Source organism: Haliotis cracherodii, unplaced genomic scaffold, assembly GCF_022045235.1.
Source record: "Haliotis cracherodii isolate W230 unplaced genomic scaffold, xgHalCrac1.p SCAF_11, whole genome shotgun sequence".
In the NCBI taxonomy this organism is placed as follows: Eukaryota; Metazoa; Mollusca; class Gastropoda; order Lepetellida; family Haliotidae; genus Haliotis; species Haliotis cracherodii.
Genome location: NW_027266266.1, coordinates 12,267,337 through 12,282,829, shown reverse-complemented (window position 1 = coordinate 12,282,829; position 15,493 = coordinate 12,267,337). Strand labels below are relative to the sequence as shown.

General features: G+C 40.7%; 1 protein-coding gene across 4 annotated transcripts in view; it reads right to left on the bottom strand.

Annotated features, from left to right (window-relative positions):
* Nucleotides 1-15,493, bottom strand: part of LOC139456219 (piwi-like protein 1) — a 56,112-nt gene that overhangs the window by 12,167 nt on the left and 28,452 nt on the right. For 3 of the 4 annotated variants that reach the window (XM_071237800.1, XM_071237801.1, XM_071237799.1), the window contains exons 3-14: nucleotides 14,545-14,809; nucleotides 12,614-12,831; nucleotides 11,673-11,797; nucleotides 10,943-11,023; nucleotides 10,462-10,656; nucleotides 9,817-9,928; nucleotides 8,835-8,958; nucleotides 8,457-8,574; nucleotides 6,858-6,975; nucleotides 5,602-5,789; nucleotides 4,478-4,629; nucleotides 3,584-3,708 (exon numbers count right to left, since the gene is read on the bottom strand). In XM_071237800.1, the coding sequence (XP_071093901.1) occupies nucleotides 3,584-3,708; nucleotides 4,478-4,629; nucleotides 5,602-5,789; nucleotides 6,858-6,975; nucleotides 8,457-8,574; nucleotides 8,835-8,958; nucleotides 9,817-9,928; nucleotides 10,462-10,656; nucleotides 10,943-11,023; nucleotides 11,673-11,797; nucleotides 12,614-12,831; nucleotides 14,545-14,809 (1,821 nt within the window). Of the gene's footprint in view, nucleotides 1-1,269; nucleotides 1,445-3,583; nucleotides 3,709-4,477; nucleotides 4,630-5,601; nucleotides 5,790-6,857; nucleotides 6,976-8,456; nucleotides 8,575-8,834; nucleotides 8,959-9,816; nucleotides 9,929-10,461; nucleotides 10,657-10,942; nucleotides 11,024-11,672; nucleotides 11,798-12,613; nucleotides 12,832-14,544; nucleotides 14,810-15,493 lie in introns of all 4 variants that reach the window. The other variant, XM_071237802.1, reaches the window with a different exon arrangement.

Here is a 15,493-nt window from a genome sequence, read left to right as displayed (position 1 = left end):
GGCGGGAAAAATATTTCCAAGCGTAGTTACAGCAAACGCCCCGTAAAAGCACAGTTTATTAGAGAGAATAAACAGTAATAAATATCACCGAATGGTCGGAGAAACAGGAACGCTTGAGCAGTTTATTGTACGTCTTGCTAGAGCAAGCGAAGAGACAAGAGTGAAGGGTGTCACATGGCAGCTAGGTGGCTACGCACGTGCTGCATGAGGTAATTGAGATCTCTGTGGTAGATTTCGCTATAGCAGAAGTTGTGGGAGAAAACAGCCTCGGTATAACAGTGGTAACGTATTACTTAAAGTAATTAATGCCGCTATTAGCAATATTCCAGCAATATCAAGCCCGGAATCAAGCCTGGGTCTTTGGCATGACGAGCAAACGCTTTAACCACTAGGCTACCCCACAACCCCTTTCTAAACAGGAATCATCAGAAGATGACAAATCCCCACAGCCCAAACAAACTTGAAAAATACCTAAACAGCAAAAGGCACAAGTTGACAACCAGGTCTTTGTATCTGCATAGTTTCATGGAAGTATGCCTGCTAGTTTCGGAGGCAGGATCCTGACAAAAACACCGCCATGACAGAGACAAAAGTCAAACTTGCTGCCGTGGAAAGAGGGAAAAATAAAAATTCTAAAAACTCCTAAACAGCAAAAGGCACCAGATGACAACCTGGTCTTTGTATGTTAAGTTTCATGAAAGCATACCTATAAGAATTAGAGATATGGTCTGGACAAACACTGTATGACACATACAAGGGAGGGAGGTATTTTTAAAAATACAGGCAGCAAATCAGCAATATTTCATAGCCACTAAAATCATATCAATGGTATTGTAACAATATTGTCAATATCTGTTGCAAATGTTCAACTTAGAGGCCCGTGTCAATGATCACCAGTTGTGATTTCTTTTCCTGCATCTGCATGTTTAAAACAAGTGATCAGAAAAAACAGTTGATGGCAAAGGTCTCCTGGTTTGAAAGAAACACATCCTGAAACTACCAATTTTCAGTATTGCCAGTTGATTAAAAGAAGATAAAATAACGTTTCAAGTTCTACTGCACACAAAGGCCCTCTTTGAATCAACTGTGGATTACAGACAATGCTTAATATTCACAATATAAAGACATATTTTTAAATACTCATGAATGTGTTTCAATCAATGACCCAGAACAGTTCCGCCATCTTCAAAGCACATGCTAAAGCTTCATGCAAACACCACTGCTGAAACCGCAGCAAGAACTGAATGTCAGGCAGCCAGTCAAACCAACCATTCATACAGATCTTTAGGCCGTCCATCAACTCCTGCATATTGTGTTGGAAGGTACAGCGTGAGTAGTAGCGGGTGAGAAGCGGGTTAAGACTGGCAATCACTCCACCCACAGAGCGACCCTTCTTCGCAGAGTCGTGGTAGCAGTCGATCCCAACGACCATCAAATCTTTCAGCTAGTTTGAATATTTAAGTCGTATAGCAAGAAAGCATGTTCTACTGAAGGTTTCAATACTGTGATTCTGAACTTCAATATTATGCTAAATACATAGTGATTTTACTGGAAGCAAATCGTATTGGGACATGTCCATGATTTTATCAACATTTAATAGAATATTCCTCTATATCATAACCAAATTTTGGAACAAAATCAATAAGACATTTTGATGATTATCAGTCGATGTCTTTGAAAATGAACAGATCTGAAAAGCTGATACAATGAGATCGTGAAGGCGTGTATAGAATTGTCTGTAGCTATGTTTGAAAATAGCAATTTTCATTTGAAAGAAATCTTTGTTATTTCACAGAAGTTCTGAAATGTCAAATCACACTATGAAACCCAAAATTTACTTTTACAACTACAATCAACACATTTTACCGGGAAAATAAAGAATGCTTGTCAGTCAGAAAGCAGGGGAATCAAAAAGGTCCTGGAGGCTTTCAAAAATAGCACCACAATTTCGCCACGCCCTAAACTCAGGTTTTAACATCAGCATTACAGGAAATTATCAAGGCTTCCGGATCTACAGAAAATGTCTAAAAATAATAATAAATAGGAACACATAGTTCCCAATTCTGGTTTTAGACAGTTTCAACGATATTAATTATTAAGTAGAAAGATTAGGACCTTGAGCCTCTTTTAAGACTTCAAAAAATAAAGAATTGGTTCTGAGGCAATGGCTTTTGAAAATAGGGTGGGAGGGCAGTCTCCTTTTTGGTTTTGGTTGTTCAAACTAGTATGTAACCAAATAAACAGTTGTTACAGTATACAATCAACCCGGGAAAGGGCACCCCTAAATAAATGAGCTTTCATTTTAGAATATGTTTTCAGGAACCCAGGCTTGCGGTAAATGGCAACTATCCTTGTTGTAAGAGGTGACTAACGGGATTGGGTGGTCAGGCTTGCTGATGCATGTCATCGTTATTGTGAGCACACAACAACGGCAGAAGCAAGTTGTGCAAGTCGATCTACAGCATGCAAACTACATGATCCAGCTAGCTTGCTGGATGGCTAAGCTGTCCCACCAACAATAACGACATTTCATTTGCGGTCATGTTCACACTTCTGTACATGATTAAAAGCGTTTCTTACAGCAAATGGATTACATGGCATATAGGTCGACATAAGCAGCATGCATGGAGGAGAGTAAGCATCACATATCAATTAAAAAATAGTGAGTTAGTTGGGTTTAACGCCGCTTTTAACTGTATTCCAGTTCTATCACGGCGTGTCAGCTTAATGTGGGAGGAAAGCTTAATGTGGGAGGAAAGCCCGAAGTGATGCAGGTCTCACATGTTTACCAATTCGGTGAAACCCATGAGCATGGGTATGGTGCTGACAAACATAGAAACATAATCATGTTGAACAGTGATTCGAACCCACAATCGTAGGTTTCTGGCTTGCCCAAGGGACGCAACACTGCACAGCGAATTGCCACCCGTAACCCCCCAATTCAAAACTAATATTGTGATAAAAGATCTAACATTTTTCTTTTATTTTTTTTCATGTTATGCTATTAATGTATCTGTTCACAAGCTGAGCTATACTTGAGTCCAACAGCATTTTTGAACACAGCATTTTTATAATGTAGAAAGCTACCTTGGGATCTACACCAGGACCCCCACCCCACTGATTGAATGGCCACAATGATCCATGTCCCTAGTATATGCAACTCTATATGCAGGATCTATCTAGAATTTTAAATTAAGTGCCATTGGCAGGCAAAAAATCAGTTTGTTCCAAATTGGAATTGCTTCTTTGCTCAATTTGTCTTAATTCAGAGAGCATTGTACCCATGTCGTGTCTTAATTCAGAGGTATTTTAACTATGTGCTTTCATATTTTATTTAATACAATAGTGTAAACCTGAGCACAAAAAACCCTTCCACTTAATTTGTCCTGTTGATATCAGTAAAATACAATCACCTCTACATAGTCATAACATTAGTCATTCTGTATAAGCTCTAACTGGGAAACGGTTAATTCCTATTTGGCAATTCTTACAGAAAATGTCTTGAGACTTGGGGCATGTTGGTGGGGTCCTATTCTAACTCGGCATCCCTAGGGGCGGCACTAGGTAGGTGTTGATTACTTACCGGGATTTCCACTGCCCAAACTTCACCTCCAAGTTTGCAGTTCAGCTGAATGGCGATCTTGGTCGCCACAGACATCAGCATCTGCTTTTTGCTCACAGTCCGTGCAACTACTACCTGGCTTGGTACTGGAAATATACAGAAGGTTTTCGATTACAATGTTCTCCTCATCGTACCTCGTAAATCATAGCTGACTAAAAGAACATAGAAGTTCCTTACTGTGACGACCCAAACAACATTTGCCAACTAAACAGTTGGTTTGTTGTTTAACGCCACACTCAGCAATATCCCAGCTATATGACGGCGGTCTGTAAATAATCGAGTCTGGACCAGACAATCCAGTGATTGATATCATGAGCATCAATCCACGCAAATGGGATCGATGACGTGCATCAACCAAGTCAGCGAGCCTGACCACCTGATCCTGTTAGTCGCCTCTTACGACAAGCATAGTCGCCTTTTACGGCAAGCATGGGTTGCTGAAGACCTATTTTACCCCGGATCTTCACGGGTCAAACAACTCTTTGTAATAAAAGATCCTTACCATTTTGCTACCCCACTCTTTAAATGAGCGAATGACTGCAGTTTTACTTCGAACTCAGCAATATTCCATTATGTGACAGCGGTCATTAAATAATTGAGTTTGGAATGAATCCAGTGATTGATAACATCCATATGCACAATTGGAATACGATGACATGCATCAACCAAGTCGGTGAGCCTGAGCACTCGATCCCGTTAGTCGCTACTTACGATAAGCATAGGCGCCTTTTACGGCAAGCAAGGGTTGCTGAAGACCTATTCAGTATAATTCTACCCTGGATCTTCACAGGTCGTTGACAGCTATGAATATACAAGATAAATATACAAGATAAAAGCAGATTGCTGAAATTGTACCTGGGTGTTCAACACAACAAAACTTCTTGATGGCATCATATCTGTCTTTCTTGATGTTGGGACAGAGACATATCACCATCTGTGTGTGCTCTGTGATATTCTGTCGCAAATACTGAAGGTAGGTCTCATTGCGGTCATTCTGAAGCTGACACCTAATAGAAGGAAATAGGCACAATGTGTTTAGTGTATACAGATAGAACCAAAATAGTTGACAAGATTAGAATCCTGGATAAATCACCGGAAAATTGCCTGTGGCCATTGCTAGAAGGTAGATTAGGATATTCATTATTTTGTTCAAAATTGTATATTTTATATAAGTACTTATCCTATCTCACACAGTGCACATTTCATCCTTCTTTATCAATCCTTGTGTGATATTTTATTTTTAAATGGCATATGCTTTTGTTTGTTTGTTGTTCAACGCCGGACTCAGCAATATTCCAGCTTTATGACGGTGGTCTGTAAATAATCGAGTCTGGACCAGACAATCCAGCGATTGACATGAGCATCAATCCACGCAATTGGGATTGGTGAGGTGAGGTGAAATTGGGTTTAACGCCGCATCCAAGATTATTGCACTTATATAGCGACGTGCATGCACATGTATGTGTGTGGCTGCTTGTACTAGTCCGGACTGATGCCGATTTATAGTGCTAGCAGTTTAACATGAATACCCCACTCAGACACAGTATACTGACTCCGAGCCGACCAGTCCTTGTTTTAGCCCCTTAATGCCGAGCGCCAGACAGGGTAACAACAAGTACCATCTTTAAACGTCTTTTGGTATGATGCGGCTGGGGATCGAACCCCGGACCTTCCGCTCTCGGGGCGGACGCTCTACCATTAGACCACGGAGGCGGTCCCAATTGGGATAGGTGAAAATGGCATTTGCTGCACACTTGGGGACGATTATCGGCCTCTGAGCAAATCTAAATAAATCCCTGTTAATGTCCAATTTCTGTGGAACGTACTGATTTTCCCAGAAATAAATACTGAAAGCTTCTTTAAGGATCGTCTACATCCTTACTAGTATGTATTTCATACCATTTGCAAATTCAAAAGGGGAAAAGAGTTGTACATATTTAAATCCACGACCCCAACACCTCTGTGAAAGAAATACATACATGAGAGGTTTGCTGAAGTTCATGCCCATGGGTGGCCCGACCCTGCCCAGAGTCTGCACCAGGTCTTGTGCCAGTGGAGAGTCTCTCTGAGTGGACAGGACTACCCAGTTTTCCAGGCTGACCGGTACGAGCAAGTGCTTGCCTCGCATATCCCTTGACCAATCAGCATCCTCTTGCTTGTAGTGAACCTTAAATAAAAGCACATTGACATAATCTGTGGTTGGACCTGGTCACATGCTATTCAATTTTATCATGGGTATAATGTACGACGATTTTTTGCCTGATACAGCCTAACATTAACCGCTAGTCCAAAGCCCAAGTCTAGTAAGCTCAGAAATATTAATCCATACAACGCTAAAATAGACTAAAACAAGAAAGAAGTGAGCAAAGCTAACATACCCCTGTTATCCCCGCTGGTCAACAACAAATAGTAAATAGTTTGTTAATTAATGAAATATACCTGTTGCTTTAAGTCAGAGGAATTGCCCTTTCCTTTGTAACCCCATGAGGATGCATTATGTTTCAAATGAACACATGTTTTTTCAAATATATTTCAATCTAGTGTGGGATAATCAATGCTTAGCACAACATACATTCTTGATGTTTCTTAATGTGTCCATGGAAACGGCCAAAATTTAAAAAATCAGAATCTTCAAACTAGCAAAAGGCACAAGTACTCATTGTGGTTAATGGGTGTAGAAGTTTGGTGAAGCTAGGGTGCATGGTTAAAAAGTTATGGGCCGTCAAAAGCTCAGACGGAAGGACGACCAGACGGAATGTTATATACCCCCGATTTACTTCGTAAACGGGGGTATAATTATGTTTAGAGTTGGGGCATGATCCCTCCTGGCAAGTTCCTGGCACAGGCTGTGAATGTTTTGTTTGTTGTTAAACGCCACACTCAGAATTATTCAGCTAAATGACGACAATCTGTAAATAATCGAGTCGGACCAGACAATCCAGTGATTGATAACGTGAGCATCAATCTACGCAATTGGGATACGATAACATGCATCAACCAAGTCAGCGAGCCTGACCACTCGATCCCATTAGTCGCCTCATATCTTCAGTAAAGAAAAGGGTTGTGTTCGTTCAAACAACAGAGTATCTGGTACATTTGATTGCTTCATGGGTGTGAGGCAAGGCCTCTTACGACAAGCGTAGTCGCCTTTTACGGCAAGCATCAGTTGCTGGCTGTGAATGTAAGATCCCATCCATTGAAAAGCAAACAAAGCACAGATAATCTTAAGTACTACCTCAGCATCCCTGCCTTGTCGAATTTTCTCCTGAGGAACAACCCTAGCTTGTATCGGCAGCAACTGTGGCTGGAAGCGCAGTCTCCATCCACGCATATCTTCTGCTATCTTTGGTTCACTGAAACAAGCAAAAATACATCAGAAAGTTTCTATTAATCATTTTCCTTGCAGCAAGAAAGCATCATTGCTAAGCATTGGCAAATCATCTAACGTCAGAAGCCGAGGGTTTGAAGTGGTAATGACAGTGGTCATTTTGGAGCGTGGCATCTTGGCTTCTTTCTCAATAATTATGGCCAACAGGCAGAGTTGGGCACATGGTTTCCAATAAGAAAAAAATCGCATATCATAACCTTAAAGAGCCTTACTTTATGACAGAGAAATCATCAGCATTCTTTACTTGCCAATATGTGCATCGGAAGTGTGCAGTTTGCAAACTCCAACGCAAAGTGAGACACCTTATGCTAGCATATCATATCAGAGGGAATGAGGAGCTTTGGTGCAGTATCCGACATGTAAGATCAGGTTATAGTGCTCGTAGAGATCTCATTACAGGTCACGTCAGAACGAGATTTCCCAACATTGACCAACCAACAGGAAGTAGACATTAGCCAATCAAAAAGCACACCAACCACACATAACCAACTCTTTCGTCATTCACTTGTGCGGGGAAGAATATGTCTTCAGGAACCCATGCTTTCCGTAAATGGCGACTGTTTGTCGTAAGAGGCGACTAACGGGATCGGGTGGTCAGGCTTGCTGACTTGGTTGATGCATGTCATCGTATCCCAATGAGTGGATTGATGCTCATGATGTCAATCACTGGATTCATTCCAGACTCAATTATTTACAGACCGCTGTCATATAGCTGGAATATTGCTCAGTGTGGCATCAAACAAACACTGGCGCATAGGGCCCTTCCTATTTTGTCAACTAGAATGAATGCTGGTGATTACCATAAATAGGTGGAAGACGAAACAGTAGTCTATGTAATCTGTACTGAAGCCACTAACTAATTGAGATGAGGTGAAAAGGGGTTTAACGTCGCGTCCAAGATTATTGAACTGATATAGCCATGTGCATGCGGCTGCTTGTATTAGTTCGGAGTGATGCCGATTTATAGTGCTAGCACACTGAGATACCATGTCGCAGTTTAACATGAATACCCCAAGCAGACACAGTATACTGACTCCGAGCCGACCAGTCCTTGTTTTAGCCCCTTAATGCCGAGCGCCAGTCAGGGTAACAACAAGTACTATCTTTTAACGTCTTTTGGTATGACGCGGCTGGGGATCGAACTCCAGACCTTCCGCTCTCCGGGCAGGCGCACTACCACTAGACCACGGAGGTGGTCTCACTAACCATGTACAAGGGCGGTCGGGTAGCCTAGTGGTTAAAGCGTTCGCTCGTCACGCCGAAGACCCGGGTTCGCATCCCGACATGGGTACAATGTGTGAAGCCCATTTCTGGTGTCCCCCAACGTGATATTGCTGGAATATTGTTAAAAGCGGCGTAAAACCTAACTCACTCACTCACTCTAAGTACAAGGCCTAACAAATTGATACAAAAATGTGAGTAGGGGACACAAGCACTTTAACTTACGCATTCAGCTGGTTGATGAATGCTGTCAACTGTTTACTCCTGCCCTCTGGCCCAATGCGTGTGTGGGTTGCCACGTCCTTCATCACGTTAAAGTCTGCCCGAACTTCTTCAGACAGGCCTGGATGAGAGATTTATGGACATATTAATTCAAATTAAACTACAACATTTCTACCATCTTTCCCAAATTACAATTGCTATATGGTTACGATCTACTGGTCAGGTCACCAAAGCCTCTCGACATGATCGTCTACAGTACAATACAGTCAAATGATCCTGAAACTATATATAAATTCTATATTTCGACTACAGCAACATCTGATAAACTGAGTGGAGTGTCTATATTGGACAGATGCAAATTCACAAGCATTCATTACTGACCAGTCAGTGTACAGAGTTCAGGCAGAAGGTAGATTGGTTCTGTCTGGCCTCGTCGTATGTCACTTTTCTTTGGTTTGGAGACCAGCAGTGGCTGTTTGTCATCTGTGACTGTGATCTCGTAAGACTGAATGAGAAAGATGATGGTATGACATTTTGAGTAGACGAAGTCTCAAAAAAGATATTTCTTCTTTAAACTACAAATAAAACGAGTCATCAGGAGATGACATATCCCCCAGGGCACCGTTCCTCAAAGTGATCTTAGCACTACGATGATGGTAAGCCTATGTTTAAGTATGGGACTTACGATCACCTTAGCGCTACAATCGCTTAGAGGAACGTGGCCCTGGTCTGGTGCTACTCATACCCTACTTTTGGTTCATTGGATACCTTCAGTTCAGTGGGAAAAAAAACATAATCTGTTTAGTATATTTCAAAATTCCAAATTATCGAAAGGCACCAGCTCACCACTTGACTGATGTGTTTAGCAAGTTTCATCCAGAAATATTCAAATGGTTTTGGAGTTCTGCACCAGAAACTAGCACGACCCTCATTTTCAGTTTAAGTCCAACTTGTCGTCGTGAAAATGTAAAACAACAAACAAACAAAATTCAACAAGAAATATGTAACAGTTTCGGGGTTCTTTGGACGGCTGGATGGTTTTTATCTCTCCTTTCACCCCGACCTCCCATTTTATTTAACCGAGGGAATAAAACTTAGCTTAATTCAAGATGTTTGGTGCAGTTTCAATAAAATCTTCCATGTCCCAACAAATGAACTCGAGGTCAACAAGTTGTAATTAACTCCCAGTTAATGTTGTTTAATAACTGTTAACACTGGCCACACAAAATCATGGACTTCAAACGATGAGCATCAATCCATGCCATCAGGGTATATTAACATGCAACACGTAACAGTGCCGAAATTGTTTCAATCATCTACAAGCCTGAACATAGCTCTTATAACATCTTGAAACTTCACTGACCTTCTTGTAATATTCCTTGTATGTGATTTGGGAGCCATCGCTCATCTTGAAGGTGTCCAGAGGATTCTTGTCCCAATCGATATCATCCACTCTGTAAGTTTTGTTGTTGTACCTTCAAAAGAAAAACACCGATTAACTTCCTACGATACTTCAGGTAAGTTCAATTCGACATTTTTCTCTCATTGTTGTCATCTACCGTGGATATCTACTTGAGAAGTGTTTGTTTAAGACTGTTCTCAAAGATATTCCAGCAATATGATAGGGGCCTTTATATAATCGATTCGGAACGAGGCAAGCCAGTGAATGGTTATTGTGATCTACACAATCTGGATACAATGACATGCAATCAACCAAGTCACTGTTTGTTTGGTGTTGATCACTGCACTCAGCAATATTCCAGCTATATGAGAGTGGTCTGTAAAGGATCAAGTCTGGACCAGCGATCCAGTGATTGACACCATGATCCACGCAATTGGGATATGGTGACATGCATCAACCAAGTCATGAGCCTGACCACCTGATCCCATTAGTTGCCTTTCACGACGAGCATGGGTCGCTTAAGACCTATTCTAACCCAGATTTTCACAGGTTTGCACACAAATGAAGACGGAAATCCTAACCAATCATTACATTAGTGATACACACCTTGTAAGTACAATGGAACCAACAAACTTCTTGAAGACTTTGTCATAGAAGTTCCTGTTGTCCTGTTCATAGATGGCATACATGATGTCAAGCACAGTGTCCGACCTCAGTATCTTATGGGCAATATCTGCTCCCAGCAGAACCGAAGTCTCATACTGCAGGATGGACGTCGTGAAGCCTGGCATCACCTGCAATCTGAAAAATACACACACAAGGTATTTACATGGAATCTAAATGTATTAACTAAAGTTCCTCGGAAAGCATTTGAAATGACACCTACAAAATAGAACTACAATTTCAGTTGTTCAGACAATTGTAGTTCTATTTGTTTGAGCAGATGTAAGATCTAATCACGGGTTTATAATCAGTTTATGGGATGAAAAGTGGTGTCACAGATTTGTTGAGTGCTGCTTTTGCAGCAGCATCGGCCTAAAATACACTTAGGGAATAACAGAAGACAAATCATCTATAACATGCTTACTTGTGCCTGGGAATGTCTATAGACAATGTTGGGTTGAAGTAATGCCTTCCGATTTGTTTCATATTGATCATGGAGAGGTACCTGAAAGTAAACAAACATTAGCATATAGCTCAGTAAATAATCCGAGTCTGGTTGTTTGTCGTTCATATTCCAGCTATAAAACAGCCATCTGTAAATAATCATGTCTTGACCAGACAATCCAGTGATTGACATCATGACCATCTCTCTACTCAATTGGGACACTAACATACAATGTCTTGATTTCACATAAATAATTATGTATTACTGCAAGATGTAATATGTTTGTTTGTTGTTTAATGCCGCACACAGCATTATTCCAACTATATGACAGTGGTCTGTAAATAATAGTCTGGACCAGACAATCCAGTGATTGATATCATGAGCATCGATCCATGCAATTGGGATCGATGACATGCATCAACCAAGTCAGTGTGTCTGACCACCCGATCCCATTAGTCGTCTTTTATGGCAAGCATGGGTTGCTGAAGACCTATTCTACATGGATCTTCCAAGCCGTAATAGGAAAATGTGCACATTAACTTAAGTACCCCCATTTTGATGACATCAAGCATTCACTTGGCGCATGTAGACATAACTATTAGGTTGCACTTTTCAAGGATAGGTTGCACTGGTGCATGTTTTACATAGCTAACCCAAGCCCTGTCATCTCATATCAAAAGCATTCTTTATAGATAACAATGATACTTACTTGCGAAAGAGAATGTTGGCCACTTGAATAAACTGTGGGGATGTCGGCGGCAGCTCGTTCGTAAGCGTGATTGTAATACGGATCTGTACACTGTCATAATTCCTGGTGGAGTAAACTTCAGTTGTCTGAAAGAAAACAGTCAGAATATTTTAACTCAATTTAGTAAAACAATACAATAATATAACAATTCATCCACATAACTAAACACTTGTACACCCTCTGTTTAACTCAGGGTTAGAACTCAAAAACTTTACTAGCCCGGGTAAAGATAAGATGCCCTTGTAATGTTAAAACAATGGGGAAATAGGGAAATTAGTACTCGCCCGCAGTAATTTGTACTAGCCCCGGAATAGTGGGCTAGTGTTAAGATCTAACCCTGTATATACAATAAACGCCCCTCTTAGTCTATGATGGTGGCCTGCAAATATTCGAGCATTAACCAGACAGTCAAATGATTGATATTATGAGCAACAATCTCAGCCATCGCGACACGTTAACAAGCAATGAACTGAATCACCAAGCCTGAACCAGTTAGTTGCCTCTTACGACAAGCATTGGTTTCTGGGAACCAATTCTAACCAGAATCCCCCACATGCTTACCAAATTGCATGTATCCATGCCCTCAACCAAACCTTAAAATGCTACTTCTTGATAAGCAAGACAACTCTTAACATTTGCCTTCTTATCAACCATGAAGATCTGGGCTAAAATGGTCTTCAGCAACCTATGCTTGTCATAAGAGGCAAGTAATGGGATCAGGTGGCCAGATTTGCTGACTTGGTTGATGGATGTCATGTTCCAATGCATAGGTCGATGCTCAATTGCTCACAGGAATATCTGGCCCCAACCTTTATTATTTACAGCCCGCCATCATATGGCTGGAATACTGCTCAGTGTAGCATTGAATAAGGAGACAAAACAACTTTATCAAGTAAACTCACCTGTTGTGGTAGTTTCCTGGGCAAGTACAAAATCATGCCATCAAAAGCCCGAGTATTTCCAAGCAGACTTTCAATATGTGACATTAACAATCCATTCTTCAACCTCCTGGAGTCAATGGTTGGATTGAAGTCCACATGATACTGATACAACATCCAATCCGGCGCAGTCTCCAGGCGGAAGAAATTTGCCAAAACAGGCATGGGACGGCCCGAGGTTCCTGCAACACAAAACTTCACTTTATCTCAACTATATTAGAATATGCCCAGGCACACATTTTCAAGCAATATCCGTATATCCTCCGCGATAGAAAATAACTATTGTAACCCACTAGTCCTTATAATGATAACTTATAGCAAAACCCCTGAAAAGGAAAAGATTCTACTAGTCCTTATGATACCTTAACTATTGGGCAGTTTGGCAAGGACTATGGGAGTAGAGATAATGTCTTACGCTGTCCTCTAGTGTGTGGCAGTCTGCACATTTTCATACTTTCCAGGGATGTTTCATCAGACACATGATAAAAGATAGAGCTCCAGATAAGCTTTTGGTGGGTATTTTACCCATGCATCTTAAAATCATTGGGGATCAGTAATTCTATCTGGGCATTCAAATTTCTGTTACCCACTAGTTTTAACACGTGGGTATTCAGTTAAATATTAAAAAACACTATTCATCTAGTCCCTGCAAACTGTTGTCGTGTGGGTTCGAGAGCTTTATATGACTCAAAAATACTGCGATACTTCCACAAGAAAGTGTGATGGCAAATGATCATGATGCAACTGTTATCGTGGAGTTTGGCAAGGTTGACAGAATGTCAATATATAATTCCAAAATAAGTTGCTGATTTGCTAATCGAATATGCAGGGTTACTTCACAATATTTTGATGATACGCACTAGTTTTATTTTTGTAGCATATCTGTAATGTTCGTTGCGTATTTGATACGCTCGAATTTATTTCACTGCATATTTCTGCATTTGTGATGCGTATTTTACGCAGATACGCAGCTTATCTGGAGCTCTGAAAAGAACCGAAGAAGAAGAATTTTTCCTGACATGTGGTTTCAATGAACACCATGAACTATTCAAATACTCCTTAACTCTCAGCATCATTCAACATTTCACCAAAGCTTATTGTAAGTTATGTAACCTCCTGTTCATGTGTCACATCTGAGACAAGAAATCACCAAAAAACACACCCTACTGTTTACTTAACTATTCGCATTTATTTGGAATTCAACTTCAAGCCATTAAAACCAAAAAGAACAAAATATGCCTGGATATTAGTGTAATAACTAGGTGTTCCGATTAATTGAAATAATGACCAATATGAAGATTGATTGGAAGGTCCAAAGGTCCAAGTAATTGGACACAATTTTTCCTAATCCCAAACCAATGACATTGTCCCAGCTCTCAACTGTTCTTACCTATTAAGATTCACTTTCTTACATTCTGAGACAAATTGGGAAAGAGTGAGGCCAGAATATTTTTTGAGAAATTAAGAGCTGAAGTAAGTATTTGTTTTTAGGTGTGATCTAGTTTTACTAACTTAACACAGAAACAGCAAACTGACAACTGATTGAGTTTGCTGACCAATCAGTTGGGATGATAAATCATTATTTTATAACCACTTCCAATACGAGTAACAGTGCCTGCTGTATTGCGCTTTCGCAGAAAATTATGCAACAAATGTCCACTCAGTACAGAAATGTAGCTATCTTGCAGAAAACCACTTTGTGAAGAACCTTACATCTTTCTGCCGCAGAATTCATGAAACTAACAGACTGCAGTATTTTAACTTGCGAGTTGAAAGCCGGATCTACATGTGTACTGGTTTACTGAAACAGTCAGTTTGAACTGTGCTTTGTAAAAATCAATTAATTCCAAAATACAGCATGGACTAGTAACTATGGTAACAAAAAATCCTCCTACCCCTCTTATCAGCTATGTGTGCTGGCCTTGTGTTCAGATCAGTGTAACGGAAGTCAGATCGCTTCCTTCCCACCTCGCTAGCATCTCCAGTGCCTATGGACATAGATGCTATCTCCTCGACAGGTGGCCGAGGTACTTCTCCTGCCATCCCAGGCCGGGGCTCTTTTGCCCCACCTCTGTAGGAAGCCCGTCCACTGGCAGGAGGGGGTCCCGCCCCTGCCCCAGCTGGTGGGGGTGGAGCTGCTGCAGCTTCCCGGCTGTACACCTGCCAACATATCAGAACAGCGATAGAAAACTAACAGTTTTCATCCACTAGTCCACATAATGATAACATATACCAAAACCCTAGTCTGTCTTACAGACCCTGATACAAATATGTATCAAATACAGCCCATGCAAGTCTATAATGTTTGGCAAGTCTAGATCACTGCAAAGAGTCACTGGGCTCCTTTTTATTATATTTTTATTAAGATAACTGAACAACTGTTTTTTTATGTAAGATGTGTTCATTTCAGAGACTAGATGTTAGTCTACCAAAACCCTTACAAAGGGGAAACTAATACTGCTGTATTTTCTTGAGTATAGTGTTCTAAAAAACAACGACACAGCTGTGGAGAAGGGGGTGCGCATTATACACGCAATAATGAGTTTTGATGTTTTTCCCCCCAACGGAAAGACATTGCCGTGAGCAGGTAACACCGAAAATACCATGTCAACAAATCCATACTGAAGTACGCAAATTAATAATGTAATTACAAAGTCTGGCTATAAAAAGTGTTCTTTGTTTACTGGACTTATGTTTGTAACTTATTTCATAAATGTTATTAAAGTTCCTTTTAATATTGTTTTAATTACCGTATTTTCTTGAGTATAGTGCGCACCTTTTTTCTCTCTCCAAAAAACACAGCTGTGTAGGAGGGGTTGCGCATTATACACGAAATATAAGTTT